This window comes from Heterodontus francisci, chromosome 1 (genome assembly GCF_036365525.1).
Source record: "Heterodontus francisci isolate sHetFra1 chromosome 1, sHetFra1.hap1, whole genome shotgun sequence".
NCBI lineage: Eukaryota > Metazoa > Chordata > Chondrichthyes > Heterodontiformes > Heterodontidae > Heterodontus > Heterodontus francisci.
In genome coordinates, this window is record NC_090371.1 from 117,014,109 (window position 1) to 117,034,218 (window position 20,110).

General features: G+C 44.9%; 1 protein-coding gene across 2 annotated transcripts in view; it reads right to left on the reverse strand.

Annotated features, from left to right (window-relative positions):
• tusc3 (tumor suppressor candidate 3) overlaps nucleotides 1-20,110 on the reverse strand; it is a 650,020-nt gene that overhangs the window by 206,728 nt on the left and 423,182 nt on the right. For both annotated transcript variants that reach the window (XM_068056826.1, XM_068056758.1), the window contains exon 7: nucleotides 16,085-16,148. In XM_068056826.1, the coding sequence (XP_067912927.1) occupies nucleotides 16,085-16,148 (64 nt within the window). The remainder of the gene's footprint in view (nucleotides 1-16,084; nucleotides 16,149-20,110) is intronic.

Here is a 20,110-nt window from a genome sequence, read left to right on the forward strand (position 1 = left end):
GGAACCTGCTGCCGGCAGCAGCCAATTAAGTGGTCACAGATCTGAAACGTTAACTCAGCTTCTCCCTCCACAGATGCTGCCTGACCTGCTGAGTATTTCCAGCGCTTTCTGTTTTTATTTCAAAAGTACACCTCTATAATTACTAAGCTATAAATTCATGTATTTGGTAGTTCTTTTCTTTTGGGCCTCCTTATCTCGAGAGACAATGGATACGCGCCTGGAGGTGGTCAGTGGTTTGTGAAGCAGCGCCTGGAGTGGCTATAAAGGCCAATTCTGGAGTGACAGGCTCTTCCACAGGTGCTGCAGAGAAATTTGTTTGTTGGGGCTGTTGCACAGTTGGCTCTCCCCTTGCGCCTCTGTCTTTTTTCCTGCCAACTACTAAGTCTCTTCGACTCGCCACAATTTAGCCCTGTCTTTATGGCTGCCCGCCAGCTCTGGCGAATGCTGGCAACTGACTCCCACGACTTGTGATCAATGTCACACGATTTCATGTCGCGTTTGCAGACATCTTTATAACGGAGACATGGACGGCCGGTGGGTCTGATACCAGTGGCGAGCTCGCTGTACAATGTGGTAGTACAGAACTTGAATATTACTGGAAACAGAGACATTTTGCTGAAGCTTTGACAAAATGTCTCTGTTTTCAGCAATACTCAAATTCATTTATGAATAAACTAATTGTAATTTAGCATCATTTTGTTGTTTATGCACAGAATGAAAGCTTCAGGGAATGAAGATCAATGCAAGTGATCTTTATTCCTGTTATATGCATAATTATTTTTAAAAATCACAAATAATCATTTTGTTAACAATTATGTATTTGGGCCCAAAATGTCTAGTGAAACTTGATTCTGGCCCTTTTGTACATACTGTGAGTAGGAACTTTGCAAAATGGGGAATTCTTGGTCCAGTTCCAGCTGCCATGCACCTATTGATAAGGTCACATTTGCACTTGGATTAATGGATCACAAAGCTCACATATATGTCTGAATAGGAACATATAAAATTCTGTTCCAAACATGATATCGTAAAATTTTATGTCTTGTTCTCCTTTACCAAATAAAAATGATTTGATAGAACTATAATTTAATTTTAAAGTTCTTCACTAATCAGCACAGTTTAAAATGCAGAAATAAACAATTCCAAAGAGAATGCCCTAAAATAACCTGCTCAAACTGCCGTAAAGATGTTTCTACAGTATCTAAACTTGTCATCGTTACTTAATTGCTTTTTGATCCAACTGATGATCATTACTTCTGAAGATTTTACTCACTATAGTATGAATTTCAGTAAGAATTTGACAGGGTCGATCAATAACATACCCATGCACATAACAAAGGTGAAAAAGGCCTTCGTTTAAAAACAGAACACTGTATCTAATGTACTTGTAATTTATCGAATGGTCACCATATAGAAGGCTGCAATCTAAATATGATAACTTTACTCACTGCAGCAGTATGGAAAACAAGCTCTAGAGTTGTTTTTTCTTGCTTCACTATCGGCAGCAAATTCAGAGCAGCAACACAAACAACCATTTTATTTTGACTGCAGTGAGCTGAACACTTAATCCAGATGTTCTTGCATTATTGGCTTGGGCCGACACTCCAACACCCCCCCCAAACCCCACCAGTTTACATTGCTTCCATGCTGTGGAATCATCCCCTCAATGCAAATGGGATTCCACAACATAAGTAACCAAGAACAGTAGAACCACTTGTACCAGCATCAGCTCTGTATAAAATAAACTTACTAGAACAAATTAGTCCAAAACTCCTTCATGGCTACAAGTGATTAAGCCAGTTAGCAGCTGACCTTATACAAATTAAGAAGACTTCGGTTTGAATTTACTGATTTCAGCCAAGGCTGTGATAGGGGTGCTACAATTTGCCTCAGTAACCAAGTTAGGGAAGAGGCATTTGCCCAGGGTGCCTGCTGTTGACCACTATCCAGCAACTCCTGTTGGAAAGGCTGGTTTCTGCTTGTTGGGTTAAGGCAAGCATGGGTTTGCTTGTGATTTCTCCCCACGAGTTAATAGCTTACTGATATTCATTACCATGAAGAATGGCACTTGGGCGAAGTAGCAGGGGTGTCTGCTGTAGTTCAGCAAGAAATTAATAGCTTCAGAAAGAAATACTTCCAATTGTAGAACACTCTTCAAATCTGAAAGATGTCCACGGTGCTTTATAGATTGGAGATTGAAATGCACCCTAAGCAAGAGCAAAATAAATAAGTAGGGCTGAATTTTATACTCCTGTTGACGGGACCGGCAGTGGGCGAAAAAATGGCAGCCCACATGCACGGGCCGCGTGCTGCCATTCCGCTGCAATCTAGTATGTGGCGGCTGATTTCCATATGCAGGGCGGTCAGCCTCTCCCCCCCCGCCCCCAATCACGTGGCAAGGTCAGGCTCTGCGATGCTGATCTGAGGGTGTCTTGATTGGGCCTGGCAATCCCGGCGCGGGCTCCGTGGCGGGCTGCTGCCAGTATGATCTACCGGTCCCCCGCAAACCCTGCCACGGAGCCCGATGTCAGGAGCTCAACAAAACCCCGGCTATAGTCTCAGAGACTAGTCAAGCAACAGTCATACTCACAGAATCATACCTTACAATGTCCCAGACGCCACTATCACCATCCCTGGGTATGTCCTGTCCCATCCACAGGACAGATCCACCAGAGGTGGCGGCATAGTGGTATACAATCGGGAGGGTGTTGCCCTGGGAGTCCTCAACATGGATCTTGAGCAACAGAATTGCTTGCTCTATTATTGCCCTGATGGTAATATGGCTCTTATTGTATCTCTCCATTGGCTCACTGGTAGGGTTCCACACAGGAGTCAGCAGCCAGGTCTTCAGAGGGTAGACTTTGTCTCCTAGGAGCCAGTCGTTGAGGCTGTTTGGCAGAGAGATGTGGTTGATGCAGAATGAAGAGGTCATGGCAGCTCCCTGGATATCTGGTGCAGACATGCATAATGACGTTGCCGTGGTCACAAACTAGCTGGATATTAAGGGTATGGATGCCCTTCTGATTCATGAAGACTCCTGGCTGATCTGAGGGTGTCTTGATTGCCACAGTCATACAGTCAACCACCTCCTGCACCTATGGAAATCCAGTCAATGCAGCGAAGCTGACAGCTCTCTGGGTTTGAGTGGCTTCATCTGTGGCAAAGTTGATATAATTGTCAGCCTTGGCAAACAAGGCAGCCCTGATCTGGATGATGCACCAGTAGGCAGCAGACTGTCATATCCTGTAGATGTCTCCAGCTGATCCCTGGAAGGAACTGGAGGCAAAAAATTCAGTGCTGTAGTGACCTTGACAGCCACTAGCAATGCACGTCCACCTGGTCCACTTGAATGGAGGTCTTGTTCCAGGAGGCTGCAGATATCTGCAAAAGGCTGTCACGAGAGCCCGAGCCTCCTGAGGCACTGTTGCTCTGTCCTGTTCAGGAAGCTCACCCTCTGCCTGTTGACTTTGTGCTGGGGGTATTGCCTTCTTCGAGCTGAAGCTCTCCGTCCATCCCTTTGGTCCTGTAAAGTGGCATGTAGCTGCAGAGAAGGCAGCTACTCTGGTGCTGTTGATGCTCCTGGTGCTGCTGTTAATCTTGTTGTTTTCCCCGCTGCTGTTAATCTTGTGTTTTCCCCGCTGCTGTCGATCTTATTGTTTTCCTCGCTGCTGTTGATCTTGTTGTTTTCCCCGCTGCTGGTGTTGATGGTGTGGCGGATCCTGTTGCTCCTCTTCAGATGTCCAGGCTACTGCTGCATACATTGCTCCCATCCTGCAGTGAAGGCTCTGATCAAGGAAACTGAGATCCAGGTGCACTTGTGGCCAATTAAGGGCCACTTCCAGCTTCCATGGGCATTTTGTCTGGGTCAGGAGGGCCGGCCGCCACGTGGAGAGACCACCTAGTGAAACCTGGTGACCTCCGAGTAGGCTTCGGGGAGGGGGGACCTCCTTCAGGAACACTCCATATCCCATGAAGGGGCCCCAGGCAGCAATAGCTGCTCTAGTGGCTACCGCCACCGATCCCATGATCGCTGGGGCCTGGCTTCTCCCAACTTACCTGAACTCTCTTCGAGGGTGCCCCGGCATTAAGGCACCCTCTCCCTGGAGTTGCAGCCTCACCGGTGGTGCTGCTGAGCTGCCAACCCTCTGATTGAGCTGGCAGCTCTTGGGGTTGGGCCACCATCCTGGCGGAGGGCTGTTAGCTGGCCGCCGCTGGCAATATGCCACCTCAGGTCCCACCACCCGCTAAAGAAGGGTCACCTCTCGCTTTCGGCTCTGGTGGCGGGACTTGCTAGTACTCAACAAAATTCAGCCCAATGTGCTTCTCTTGTTTCCTCATGACTGGCTCCTCTTCATCCAAAAGATATCCAACTGTCAACCCATATCCCTCCATTCCCCTGAATAAAAAAAGATGAGTCCAGCATCCCTTTAAGATGCCTACTCTCAAAGAACCCAGTAATCAAACCATTATTGCGCCTATTTATATGGGTGTACAGGACTGGAAGTAACTCACCACTGCAGATTCAGAAAATTGAGCATGGAGGAAATCACCATGCATTTGTATGGAATTATAAGGTTTAATGAGGCTCTTGAACCAGTGAGGCCTGTCAAAAGATAGAACATTTTTGGATTATGAAATCTGCAGCACATCTTATCAGGTAAGACAATCTATTCACCCAATTCTGCACTCTGTTCTCCAAATGCACATGACACAATTGGCTCTAAAATATAAGCCCCAAGGTGCAGTTATTATTCTGCAACTCAGACTCCCAATATGACACTGGCAATGACTTAATTCAGTGTTTTCATCCAGTAAAATTGAGATGCCAAACAGATAGCTAAAATTTGAAGATAAATATGCAGTTTCATTCATGACTTGTTCTGGTTCAGTCTTACATACAGTGGTGGTTGTCAGAAAATTCAGGAGTCATACAAATAAAATGAAGGGAGTCATGCAATATAGACTTACCTTCCGGGACTTGAGGGGAGAACGCCGAGAGAGGAACGGATATATACAGCCCGAGAATCGCAGCCTAGTCACTTACCTTCCAGGAATGGAGCGGAGAGGAGCAGATCTGAGTGGAGAACGCTGAGAGAGTAGCAGATAAATACAGCCCAAGAATCGCGGCCTAGCCACTTACCTTCTGGGAGCGGAGCAGTGAGGAGCGGACCTGAGGGGTGAACGCCGAGAGAGGAGCGGATTAATACAGCCCGAGGATCGCGGCCTAGTCACTTGCCTTCCAGGAGCAGAGAGGAGCGGACCTGTGTGAGAGCAGTCCAGGCGCGCCAGGGTTTGGAAAAAAAAGTCAATGGTGACATCACAGGAAAGCTGCAAGGTGATTGGTTGGTGAGTAACAGCTGTTAGTGCCTTTAAATAGCTAAAAAAAAATCAGGGGAAAGTTCTTTTTTATAAACCTACCTTATAAATGATAAGGTTTGTACCACTGAAGTGTGTTTTCTTTAGTGTAATTTATTAAGGACTTTAGATTGTAGTGTCCCTGACAACCATGTGTGCAGGAAGTGTATCCATCTGCAGCTACTGGCTACCCACATTATGGATCTGGAGCAGCAGGTGGATTCACTGTGGAGCATCCGCGATGCTGAAGACGTCGTGGATAGCACGTTTAGCGAAGTGATCACACCACAGGTAATGGTTGCACAGGCAGAAATGGGATGGGTGACCACCAGGTGGAATAGTAGGCGCAGGCAGGTAGTGCAGGAGTCCCCTGTGGCCATCCCCACCTTAAACAGTATACCGTTTTGGATACTGTTGGGGGGGGGGGGGGGGAATGGCCTCCCAGGAGAAAGCAGCAACAGCCAAGTTTGTGGCACCACAGATGGCTCTGCTGCACAGCAGGGGAGGGAAAAGACTGGGAGAGCCATAGTGATAGGAGATTCAATTTGTAAGGGGAACAGACAGACGTTTCTGTGGCCACAAACAAGTTGTGATTATGGAGATATGACTGCAGGGTGACCAAGGATGGGAACTGAACATCCAAGGGTATTCAATATTTAGGAAGGACAGGCAAAAAGGGAAAGGAGGTGGAGTAGCATTGTTAGTAAAAGAGGAAATCAATACAATAGCGAGGAAGGATATTACCTCAGAGAATCCTGATGTGGAATTTGTATGGGTGGAGCTAAGAAACACCAATGGGCAGAAAACGTTGGTGGGGGTTGTATATAGACCCCCAAACAGCAGTGGTGATGTAGAGGATGGCATTAAACAGGAAATTAGAGATGCATGCAATAAGGGTGCAATTGTAATTATGGGTGACTTTAAACTACACATAGATTGGGCAAACCAAATTAGCAATAATACTGTAGAGGAGGAATCCCTGGAGCGCGTACGAGATGGTTTTTCTGACCAATACGTCGAGGAACTAACTAGAGAACAGGCCATCCTAGACTGGGTATGATGTAATGCGAAAGGATTAGTTAACAATCTTGTGTGGGGTCCCTTAGGTAAGAGCGACCATAACATGATAACATTCTTCATTCTCATTCTCCAGAGAGTGAGAGAGTTGATTCCGAGACTGGGGTCTTGAATCTAAATAAAGGAAACTATGAAGGTATGAGGCGCAAGTTGGCTATGATAGATTGGGGAACATTACTTAAATGGTTGACAGTGGATAGGCAATGACTAGCATTTAAAGAATGCATGGATGAATAACAACAATCGTTCATTCCTGTCTGGCGCAAAAAATCAAACAGGAAGGATGGCTCAACCGTGGCTTACAAAAGAAATTAGGGATAGTATTAAATCCAAGGAGGAGAGATATAAAATGGCCAGAACAAGCAGAAAATCTGAGGATTGGGAGCAGTTTAGAATTCAGCAAAGGAGGACAAAGGGATTGATTAAGAAGGGAGAAATAGAGTATGAGAGTAAGCTTGCAGAGAACATAAAAACTGACTGTAAAAGCTTCTATAGATATATGAAGAGAAAAAGATTAGTGAAGACAAATGTGGGTCCCTTATAGTCAGAATCGGGGGAATTTATAATGGGGAACAAAGCAATGGCAGACCAATTAAATACACACTTTGGTTCTGTCTTCACAAAGGAGGACACAAATTACCTCCCAGAAATGTTAGGGAACATAGGGCTGAATTTTACGCCGCCCCAGTGGGTTGGATGACGGCATGGGGGCAGCGTAAAATTGAGAGGCAGGCTCCGGGAGGCCTATCCACCCCGCTGCCGCCTACGGTGAACATTACGGCGGTCCGTTGGGGGAGAAAACGGCCCTCCCACCCGAGGCCAATCAAGGCCCTTAAGTGGCCGTTAAGTGGCCACTTAAGGGCCCTCGCCCGCCTCCACGGATATTTTACCCCTGGCAAGCGGGCGTGAAAGACCGCCCAACGAAAGTTGCCGGCCTTTCTGCGCCCAGGTGGGGGGGGGCATGGCAGTCGGGCACAGGGTGCCCGATTGAGGGCTGCTCCTGCCTCCCAACCCACCCCCGGGACCCAAGATGCCTCCTCCCCACAAACAACGACCCTAGTCTCACCAAGGCACGAGCGATCCCCCTGGTGAGGCATGCCCAACGTACCCAATTTCTGGGATCCATGGTGTTGGCTGGGCTGCAGTCCCAAAAGTGGTCACTACTCCCGGTGGCGCTGCTGGGACTAAGAGCTGCCAGCCCGCTGATTGACCGGCAGCTCACTGAGGCGGGACCACCTCCCTCAAGTGGGTAGAAGTCCTGCTTCGGGACAATTAAAGCCCGGGGATCCATAAAATACGGGACGGATCCCCGGGCTAAGTGGAAGCGGGTTTGCCACCGACTTTTTCGTCAGTGGCGAATTCCCGTCTGCCTAGGGTAAAATCCAACCCACAGGGTCTAGTGAGAAGGAGGAACTGCATGAAATCAGTATTAATAGGGAAATGGTGTTCGGGAAATTGATGGGATTGAAGGCCGATAATTCCGCAGGGCCTGATAAATCGACATCCCAGAGTATTTAAGGAAGTGGCCCGAGAAATAGTAGATGCATTGCTGGTCATTTTTCAAAATTCTGTAGACACTGGAACAGTTCCAATGGTTTGGAGGGTAGCTAATGTAAACCCACTATTTAAAAATGGAGGGAGAGAGAAAACAGGGAATTATAGACCGGTTAGCCTGACATCAGTAGTGGGGAAAATGCTAAAGTCCGTTATAAAAGATGTAATAGCAGAGCATTTGGAAAACAATGACAGGATCGGACAAAGTCAACATGGATTTACGAAAGGGAAATCATGCTTGACAAATTTACTGGAATTTTTTCAGGATTGAACTAGTAAAATAGATAAGGGAGAACCAGTGGAGTGGTGTATTTGGACTTTCAGAAGGCTTTCGATAAGGTCCCACATAAGAGATTAGCGTGCAAAATTAAAGCACATGGGATTGGGGGTAAGGTACTGACATGGATAGAGAACTGGTTGGCAGACAGGAAACAAAGAGTAGGAATAAACGGGTCTTTTTCCGAGTGGCAGGCAGTGACTAGTGGGGTACCGCAGCGATCAGTGCTAGGACCCCAGCTATTCACAATATATATTAATGATATAGATAAGGGAATTAAATGTAAAATATCCAAGTTTGTGGATGGGGCGGCACAGTGGCGCAGTGGTTAGCACCGCAGCCTCACAGCTCCAGGGACCCGGGTTCGATTCCGGGTACTGCCTGTGTGGAGTTTGCAAGTTCTCCCTGTGTCTGCGTGGGTTTTCTCCGGGTGCTCCGGTTTCCTCCCACAAGCCAAAAGACTTGCAGGTTGATAGGTAAATTGGCCATTATAAATTGTCACTAGTATAGGTAGGAGGTAGGGAAATATAGGGACAGGTGGGGATGTTTGGTAGGAATATGGGATTAGTGTAGGATTAGTCTAAATGGGTGGTTGATGTTCGGCACAGACTCGGTGGGCCGAAGGGCCTGTTTCAGTGCTGTATCTCTAATCTAATCTAATGGCACAAAGCTAGGTGGGAGTGTGAGCTGTGAGAAGGATGCAGAGAAACACCAATGTGATTTGGACAGGTTGAGTGAGTGGGTAAATACATGACAGATGCAGTATAATGTGGATAAATGTGAGGTTATCCACTTTGGTGACAAAAATATTATCTGAACAGCGATAGATTGGGAAAGGGGGAGGTGCAACGAGACCTGGGTGTCCTTGTGCACCAGTTGCTGAAAGTAAGCTTGCAGGTGCAGCAGGCAGTTAAGAAGGCAAATGTTATGTTGGCTTTCATAGCGAGGGGATTTGAGTACAGGAGCAAGGATGTCTTGCTGCAATTATACAAGGCCTTGGTGAGACCACATCTGGAGTATTCTGTGTAATTTTGGGGTCCTTATCCGAGGAAGGATGTTCTTGCTACGGAGGGAGTGCAGCGAAGGTTCACCAGACTGATTCCTGGGATGGCAGGACTGACGTATGAAGAGAGATTGGGTCGATTAGGCCTGAATTCACTAGAGTTTAGAAGAATGAGAGGGGATCTCATAGAAACCTACAAAATTCTAACAGGACTGGACAGAATAGATGTAGCAAGGTTGTTCCCGATGGCAGGAGAATCCAGGAGCAGGGGTCACAGTCTAAGGATAAGGGGTAAGCCATTTAGGACTGAGATGAGGAGAGATTTCTTCACCCAGAGAGTGGTGAACCTGTGGAATTCTCGACCACAGAAAGCAGTTGAGGCCAAATCATTAAATATATTCAAAAAAGAGTTAGATATAGTTCTTAGGGCTAATGGGATCAAGGAATACGGGGAGAAAGCAGGAACAGGTTACTGAGTTTGGATGATCAGCCATGATCGTATTGAATGGTGGAGCAGGCTCGAAGGGTCGAATGGCCTGCTCCTGCTCCTATTTTTTTATGTTTCTATGGAATAAAAAAGAAAATCTACTGAATAGAAAATTGAAAACATTAATATTCAGATATAAATGGGACATATTTTACTGTAAAAATTTGAATTATTGCAATACTGTAATTCCTATTTACATTTATTACAATTAGTTACACATTTTTATAGATGCTTATTGTTGTGTTTTCTTCTCGTTGCATTTACCAAGACATCGGACATCAAGGCACTAACCATGCATCGGGAGTCAGTTTAATAGTGGGTTCCTTTATTGAGGGTAGTAGCATGGCATTACATTGCGAGAGAACATCTGTACATGTCTGGTCTGGTTGGTAATCAGCAGCGTACAGAGGATGTGACTCGGCCACATGGTAACATAATTTCCTCTCTAACAAGGTGTACTGAAAATGTAATCACACCCACTTAAAGGTGGACTATAACTCTTTTGTATATCCACAGTGCTTAATGTGTACTTTAAAAGCATTAAGATTAGAAAAATCTCAGTAAATAATACTCACAAGTTATCAGCCTAATTCATTGTCTCAATGCATGGAAGGCTCATGAAGCTCAGATTGGAAATGATGGAATATTATAGTTAAAACCAAATTTTATCTGTTAATTTGAGTTGTGTTGCAGTCATACTACATGTCGTACTTTATAGTAGCATGTCGGTTTTGAATACTGCCACCCAGTAATACTGATATCATTGTTAATTCTGCAGACAATTCTGTAATTCTGTAAACAAGGGAAGTCAGAACTCTCTGCTAGCATATTTAAGTCGAGCTTTATGAACTAGTATCCCAATAATGCAAGCCCCATTTTTAATGTTACCAAAAAGCAGGCTGTTCAGTCAGCAGAGATGCAATTCAGTGGACTACTTTTCAGACATTTTTAAGTTTATAAAGCTAGATTTCTGCTGGGTGCAATTATACGGTGGCCAAAGTACCTTCAGACTATCTTGGTATGAGTCGTCTGACGCTGAATGATGAATCCTGAACTCAGATACAAGTGCCTACAGTTATTTGTGCACATTTCCTATTTCGAGGAAGCTGAATTTGCTTTATATTTTAAGCTCCTATTAGGAAGTTATTGCCACAGGTCCAAAAATTGAGTTTGATTCTATTCTTTTTGTTTCCAAAACAGAAAAGTATGGATCACTGCTCATACATAGAACACATTCTGAATTGACATATTTTGTACAACACACAATTTATTAAAGCTTTTTAGTCCATTAAGTGAAATAAAATGACATTAGTTGCAGGTTCCTCACAAATGTGAAAAATATTTTCAATGTCTACAATCTCTTTACAGTTTATTGTTTTTTCCTATTCCCTTTCCCTTCACCGATATTTTTTCATTGCCCTTTGAGAGTCTCTTTGATCCCTCCTATAAATGGTTTATTTCTGTCTCAAGTGCTGCAGTCTTTCACACTCTCTTCAATTGCAGCTGATTTTATATTTTATTTCAGCATTTTAAACAATCTTTCCCATCTGTGTCATGGGGAATGTGCAAGCAGACAAGATTTGCAAGTAAATTCTAGTCTAATTGTTATCTATGACTACTCCTGATGATTGCATGGTAAATGAGATATTTAAGTAAGCTCTTGCTTTATTTTATAGTGACATAATAACAATAAAATCAGTTTCAGCCATCCGATAATTGGAGAGGAGAAATTTTATTGCAGTAACTGTTAATTTTAATGGGCCTGGTGTTCCCCTTTAAATATAATGTAAGTCATAATAATGTGTAGTTGAGTTCTTACACTCTATTATGCAATCTATACTTAGTGACTCTGAAACAAGAACCCCTTCAGCCTCTCCAGCCTGATCCACCAATTAAACCATGGCTGATCTGCACTGCAGCTCCATTCACCCACTTTGATTCCATATTCCTTAATCCCCTCGCCTAACAAAAACTTACCAGCTTTTTGAGGGGAAGAAGTTCCAATTTCCACTACCCTTTGTGTGAAGCAGTACTTCCTCACATTACCCGTGACAACCTAACCCTAATTTTAAGGTCATATCCCCTTGCTCTGGACTCCCCCACCAGAGAGAGATTTTTTTCTATCTGTCCTATCAAATCCTTTAATCATCCTAAACATCTCAATTAGATCACCCCTTAATCGTCAAAATTCAAGGGAATACAATCCAATAGAAACATGACCAATGGAAAACTTCAATGAAAATACTCAGTTGGTGTCAAATTGATTCAAACTTTCGAGTATAGAACAAAGAACAAAGAACAGTACAGCACAGGAACAGGCCATTCAGCCCTCCAAGCCTGCGCCGATCTTGATGCCTGTCTAAACTAAAACCTTCTGTACTTCCAGGGACCGTATCCCTCTATTCCCATCCTATTCATATATTTGTCAAGATGCCTCTTAAACGTCGCTATCGTACCTGCTTCCACCACCTCCCCTGGCAGCAAGTTCCAGGCACTCACCACCCTCTGTGTAAAGAACTTGCCTCGCACATCCCCTCTAAACTTTGCCCCTCGCACCTTAAACCTATGTCCCCTAGTAACTAGCTCTTCCACCCTGGGAAAAAGCTTCTGACTATCCACTCTGTCCATGCCACTCATAACTTTGTAAACCTCTATCATGTCGCCCCTCCACCTCCGTCGCTTCAGTGAAAACAATCCGAGTTTATCCAACCTCTCCTCATAGCTAATGTCCTTCAAACCAGGCAACATCCTGGTAAACCTCTTCTGTATCCTCTCCAAAGCCTCCAAGTCCTTCTGGTAGTGTGGCGACCAGAATTGTACGCAATATTCTAAGTGTGGCCTAACTAAAGTTCTGTACAGCTGCAGCATGACTTACCAATTTTTTATACTCTATGCCCCGACCGATGAAGGCAAGCATGCCGTATGCCTTCTTGACTACCTTATCCACATGCGTTGCCACTTTCAGTGACCTGCGGACCTGTATGCCCAGATCTCTCCGCCCATCAATATTCCGAAGGGTTCTGCCATTTACAGTATACTTTCCACCTGTATTAGATCTTCCAAAATGCATTACCTCACATTTGTCCGGATTAAACTCCATCTGCCATTTCTCCGCCCAAGTCTCCAACCGATCTATATCCTGCTATATCCTCTGACAATTCTCATCACTATCCGCAACTCCACCTACCTTTGTGTCGTCCGCAAACTTACTAATCAGACCAGCTACATTTTCCTCCAAATCATTTATATATACTACAAACAGCAAAGGTCCCAGCACTGATCCCTGCAGAACACCACTAGTCACAGCCCTCCATTCAGAAAAGCTTGGAGGGGAACTTGCAGGTGGTGGTGTTCCCATGCATTTGCTGCCCTTGTCCTTCTAGTTGGTAGAGGTCGCGGGTTTGAAAGGTGCTGTCTAAGGAGCCTTGGTGCGATACTGCGGTGCATCTTGTAGATGGTACACACTGCTGCCACTGTGTGTCAGTGGTGGAGAGAGTGAATGCTTGTGGATGGGGTGCCAATCAAGCGGGCTGCTTTGTCCTGGATAGTGTTGAACTTCTTGAGTGTTGTTGGAGCTGCACCCATCCAGGAAAGTGGAGAGTATTCCATCACACTCTTGACTTGCGTCTTGTCGATGGTGGACAGGCTTTGGGGAGTCAGGAGGTGAGTTACTCGCCGCAGGATTCCTAGCCTCTGACCTGCTCTTGTAGCCACGGTATTTATATGACTACACCAATTCAGTTTCTGGTTAAAGGTAGCCCCTAGGATGTTGATAGTGGGGGATTCAGCAGTGGTAATGCCACTGAATGTCAAGGGGAGATGGTTAGATTCTCTCTTGTTGGAGATGGTCATTGCCTGGCACTTGTATGGAGCGAATGTTACGTGCCACTTATCAGCCCAAGCCTGGATATTGTCCAGGTCTTGCTGCATTTCTACACAGACTGCTTCAGTATCTGAGGAGTTGCAAATGGTGCTGAACATTGTGCAATCATCAGCAAACAGCCCACTTCTGACCTTATGATTGAAGGAAGTTCATTGATGAAGCAGCTGAAGATGGTTGGGCCTAGGACACTACCCTGAGGAACTCCTGCAGTGATGTCCTGGAGCTGAGATGTTTGACCTGCAACAACCACAACCACCTTCCTTTGCGCTAGGTATGACTCCAACCAGCGGAGAGTTTTCCCCCTGATTTCCATTGACCTCAGATTTGCTTGGGCTCCTTGATGCCATACTCAGTCAAATGCTGCCTTGATGTCAAGGGCAGTTCCTCTCACCTCACCTCTTGAGTTCAGCTCTTTTGTCCATGTTTGAACCAAGGCTGTAATGAGGTCAGGAGCTGAGTGGACCTGGCGGAACTCAAACTCAGTGTCACTGAGCAGGTTATTGCTAAGCAAGTGCCACTTGAATGCACTGTGTTGACACCTTCCATAATTTTACTGATAATTGAGAGTAGGGTGATGGGGTGGTAATTGGTTGGGTTGGACTTGTCCTGCTTTTTCTTTGCAGGACATACCTGGGCAATTTTCCACATTGCAGGGTAGATGCCAGTGTTGTAGCTGTACTGGAGCAGCTTGGCTAGGGTGATGAATTTCACCATGGATAATTTTAACCCTCCTAATAATCAACCTTGGAACTCACACACTGACGTCATGACTGATCTCACAGGCTATGATATCTTCTCAGTCGGTGAAAGGACACACACCAGAAACCAGCAGGGTCATTCTTTAAATATACAGATCGGGCTCTGATAATGTCATTGAAGTTGTACTGCTACTTTAACTGTGGCTTGAGTAAAGAAGCAGTTGTGGCTTTCCCACAAAGTCCACCTGGTGGGAGGAAGGGCTGGGAGAGACCCATAAATGTGAATTCTTTTCATTTTTTTTAAATTTTCATGTGGAGCCAGGAGAAGAAGCTGTGCCCTGGCTCCCCCCCACCAACTGATCGACTTACTCAAGTGTTGGGGACTGTTCCTTCTTTCCCCAGCCGTGGCCTTCTGCTGCCAAACATTGTGCTCCCTTTCGCCACCCAGTTGCTGCTTTCCACCAGTTTCAGGTGGAAGACTGACTGAGGGGTATGCAGATGAGTTTGAGTAGTTCAAATTTTTCACACTTCACACACCAAGTACAAAGTTAAGGAGGTGACGATGAATCTCTACAATACATTGGGGGCCATAGTTGGAGCACTAGGTACACTATTACAGAAAAATAATAGTTGCAATGAAGAAGTATAATAGAATGAAATAGATTCATTAAGATGATACCAAGGGTGACAGGATATATCTATGATGAATGACCTGGAAAAATGATTGGAACTAGTACATTGCATACTTTGTCAAGTTGACATTGAATTTCAGGCAGTGTCCTAAAACAGGAATTGCATATTCAAAGCACCTGATGCCTGTTTCAGGCACCCGCCCAGGACTTTTGAAAGCTGCCTACTGGGAACATTGGGATTGAGAAATTGCAGTCCAACAGTAATCTCCCCAACCTAAATTTTGCTCAAAAACAGGCATGACAAGAACCAATTTATCCCTCAGAATGAGATCTTGGAGCAATAGGGACTGATGAGGAAGAAAGGAAGCTTGAGATTATGGAGTCCGCAAGAGAAAAAAAACATTTAGCAAGTAAATTTATAAATCTACTATACCAGTGGTCAAGAAATATTTTGAAATACTAGATATTAAAATAAATAACCAGAAAAATAACCATCTGAAACTGGATTTTCTTTAAATTTCAAACAATGCAATTTCTGTTGTATAATATCTCCAAAATTGATATTCTGTTAGTTTTCAGAACTATTTTTTGTTGATAATGGTAGCATTTCACTCAAAATTTAATCAGTTCCAGTATAGTTCACAACCAACTGATTTCTGAATCCACACGGAGCCAATAGGCAGGAAACTTAATGTATAAAATGACAGAACAGGTACATTCACACAATCAATGGAACCTCCGCTGGGAGGAAAACAACTGAATAATGTGAATTTAGTGGAAACTGAGATGTAGTCTATGTAGCTAGTCACATGTAGCTCCCTGAGTAATGCACTGTATGTAATATCCAAGTTAAGCAGAGCAGAAAATCAATGGTGTGTTTAAAATAACTAACAATAAGCAATAATTTAAAATGTGTCATCAATAATTCACTACTGATGGCAGTTTTACAATTTTTGTCAAACTTCCTAGAATGTAGTTTCCAGTTCCTATTTAGACACATATTTCAAAGTCAATAACTTTTACTTTCTTTCCAAGTTTCCAAGTGTAAATATGAACTTGAAGCTTCTACATGCTTTAAGGTTACCTTATTACTTCACGTCAGATATTTCAAAGGATACTTAGCAGAAGTATGATGTGCGACTCAGCAACAAATTGAGCTTGGCTGCTCCCATGGATATAACTCTGCGGAAATGATAAATTCAAATATTACAAAAATGGAAGATCAAATGCCTTATAAAAAAATAAACAATAATTATACCTATTTTTGATACGTCTAAATATAACTTGCAAGTTAGAAGTTACATAGGTTGCTTTCTGAGTTGCAGTCTATCTTATTTAATATGAATCATCACCAATGACCATCGTCAAGAATAAGGAAAGAATAATTGATTTGTGGGCTTTTCACTGCAATTACTTAGGAATGAATTGGGGATCCAAGATTCTAACAGTACAATTTTGGACTCCAGTGGTAAAGGCAGAGGTTCAAATCCCAGCTTTGACTACATTTGAACCCTGCTTAACCAGACTGGGCAAGTTTCAATGGTTTCTGAGTGGGTTCCTGGATCAGTGTCTCCCAGAGGAAAGCTATTCTTCACCACAAAGTACACCTTCTGTCGAACACTATGAAGCAACATTCATGGCAATTACACACATTTGTGCCTCAAATGGGTTTATGTTCTTGATTGAAGAGATAAATACCGAGCCTATTCATAACAATGGCTGGAAAATAGCGACCATAGAGTTACAATAGTAGCACATTTGGAAATATGAAATTAGATTTTTTTTAAAATACATATTTAATTTTCAATGAAACAAAATTCATTTAATGCATATTCAAGCAAATAAAACCTAAAAATGTGGTTGTCATTTTGTTCTTCCAGAAATGATCTTCTTAACAAACTTCTCCTGATGGCACTTTCACAAAACCTTTCTGCACATCACTGGCACTAAGTTACTGGCAAGGCTACACACTCACTGGTTTCATTCTTTTACCCACATCAGACATAACCCTATAGGTAGCTCTCATGCATGCCACTGGTCATCCAACAAATGTGCGACAGAAAAAGAATCCGATAAGGAGGTTTCATTTCCAGTTTGCTGTACACACGCCTACTCTAGTCAGGACCTTCAAAGGATTAAGGGACTACTTGACAGCTCACAGGTGCCTGCAGTCATTACATTCTCAGAGCAGCTTCAGTTGTTGCAGGGGAAAGACATGACCCAGCACCCTGAGGTTCAAGGTCATGACCATCATAATCTCAACCTGCCAGACAACTTTACAGCTTGAGTGAAGGAATTGTGCAATATGCTCTTGGGGTGAAAATTTTTCAGTGGTTGTAAGTGTCCACTATTAGAAGTAGCTCCCTTGCAGAATTCTGTATCAATCTCCCTGCATGTACACTATCTCTATTTATGCTGCCCTCATGCTCTTCCTTTTTCTGTAAGCCTCCAACCCCATAGACCTGACCCTCTTATTGTCACATGCTTACTCCTCTTTAATTGATGAAACTGTCCACCATGGGTTGAATTTTGTGAGCTCGTCACAGGTCCCGGCAGCGGACCCGGAATTGGGTGCTGTTGCTGCATGTTACATGTACGGCCGGCCAATTGTGATCACTCGACGGGCGGCCACTTATCATCACGGAGGTGGGGGGGGCTGTCCAATTGCACAATGGAGGCGGGCTCGGAGATGGTTATTAGCGTCAGCTGACTCCAACACAGGCACTGGCGCCATATTTAAAGCGCTACTAGCTCTACTTGTATTGCTGCCTTTCAGTGTGGCAATGAAGCTGCAGTGCTGCTGGTCCCTGTTAAAGTGCTGTTGCAACACTTAGACCATCACCCTCCCTGCACAAGGACTAATAGCCATTGCGACGGAGCGGGAGAGACCTGGCACCATGTCAGAGGCAAGACACTGGGTGGCCCCACAGTTTAACAATGCCTCCCTGGAGATTCTCCTCCAGGCTGCAAGGGAAAGGTGGAAGGTCCTCTTTCCAAGGGATGGCAAGAAAAGATCATCCCGCCTGACCAAGCAAGCCTGGATGGAAACCGCAAAGGAGGTTAGCAGCCGTAGATCACCCCATCAAACTGGGTCCAGTGTCAAAAGAGAGTCAATGACCTCCTTTGTTTCACCAAGGTGAGTACTCCATAACTCTTTCCTCTTTGGGGCTTGCATGTGGCCATGCGGGAGGCTGTGCAACATGGGGAGGGAATCACCACAAAGACGCTGGCAAGGGGGTGAGGCATCACCACATCCTGGCAGATGCAAGGCTGCCTTCTTTCAGAGCTCATCCCCATTTGTTCCGAGAGTGAAGCTGGGAGGAGCCATGTAGGAGTCTGCATCAGGAGACAAGGGGCTGCCATTAGCAGAAGTGTTCTGTTGTTCTTCCTGTGAAGTTTTACTATGTCCTTCTTTCTACTTGCAGGCCCATAACACAAGGGTGACCTTGAGGACTGACGGAGGCATCCCAGATCTTTGGCCTCTGTAGTAAGCTGAGGAAGAGGCACTGGAGCTAGTGGAGGGCCATAGCTGCCATTCAATAGAGGATGTGAGACAGGAGTCTCTGCACAAGACAATGACGATTACGTTCATGTGTTCTCCACCACACTTCTGGAGATCCACTGCATGGTTGGCATGAGAAGATCTGCACAATCTAAAAGCAAAATACTGCAGATGCTGGAAATCTGAAAGAAAAACAGAAAGTGCTGGAAATACTCAGCAGGTCATGCAGAGAGATGCAGAGTTAATGTTTCAGGTCTGTGACCTTTCATCAGAATTTCTGAGGTTGGTGACCCTCATGAAGAACCAAATTCCACAAATGTGCGCAGATCTTCACACCATCACCTTGGCCATGAGCTCATCTCAGCAGTGGCAAGGCAAGAGAAGGATGAGGGGCCTGGAGGTTTCTCCAGGTCCTTGTTCTTCTCTGGTCAGCAGGGAGGTTCAAGTGAGCCTTGAAAGGGAGGAGGAGAGGCTGAACTTCACATTTAGGAGTTCCCCTTAGGCCCCTCTGCCAGTGTGACCAGTTCCAGTAGCCATGATGCCTGTGGAGAGTCCTGCACCTGTGCAGCAACCCCTCAGCCAGCTGGGGCCTTCCAGGCCTCAGGCACCCAGAGGATGGTGAAGTCATTCCAGGTCAAGGGGCAGCCTGATCAGCAGCCTGCCTTCACCCCAGCTGCTGGCGCAGGGGCCACACTTTCTAAAAGCACTCGTAAACATACAAAGAAGAGCACCTTGAGGCACTGGGGATTCACAGGTGTATGACAGTTGCCCTTTATATTGTTATCTTCACTTTTGTCATAAATAGAGTTCACATTCATTGGGCTGAATTTACACGGGCCGCGCGTAACCATGCTGGCACGTACTAGTGTGCGGTGGCTCATTTCCATACGCATGGTCAATATCCAATATAAGTGTTTTTTTGGGTGCGAGAGAGAGGTGGTGGACAGAGAGAGAGAGAGAGAGGCGGGGAACAGAGAGCATGGGGACGACACAGAGAATGGGGGAAACGAGACAGGAAAGAAACAGAGAGAGGGGAACAACACGAGGGGAAGCAACATAGAGAGGTGAGGGAGCAACACAGAGGATGGGAGCAACACAGAGAGGGGGAGACAACACAGAACACACGTGAAGTGAATCAAATTGGCTACTGTGATGGCTGAGCATGCTGGATACAGCAAATACTATAGGGCTTGACAACATCCCAGCTGTACTACTGAAGACTTGCACTCCAAAACTAGCCATGGCCCTTGCCAAACTATTCCAGTACAGCTGCAACACTGGCATCTACCCTGGAAAGTGGAAAATTGCCCAGGTATGTTCAGCACACAAAAAGCAGGACATTGCAATCTGGCCAATTACCACCTCCTGAGTCTACTGTCAGTGCTATCAAGCAGCACTTACTCACAAATGGCCTGCTCAAAATGCTCAATTTGGATTTTGCCAAGAGCACCTGGCTCCAGATCTGATCACAGCCTTTGTCCAAACATGGACAAAAGAGCTGAATTCAAGAGGTGATGTGAGAGTCTCTGCCATTAACAACAAGGCAGCATTTGACAGAGTATGGCATCAAGGAGCCCTAGCAAAACTGAAATTAATGGGAATCGGGAAAAACTCTCCACTGGTTGGAGTCATACCTAGCATA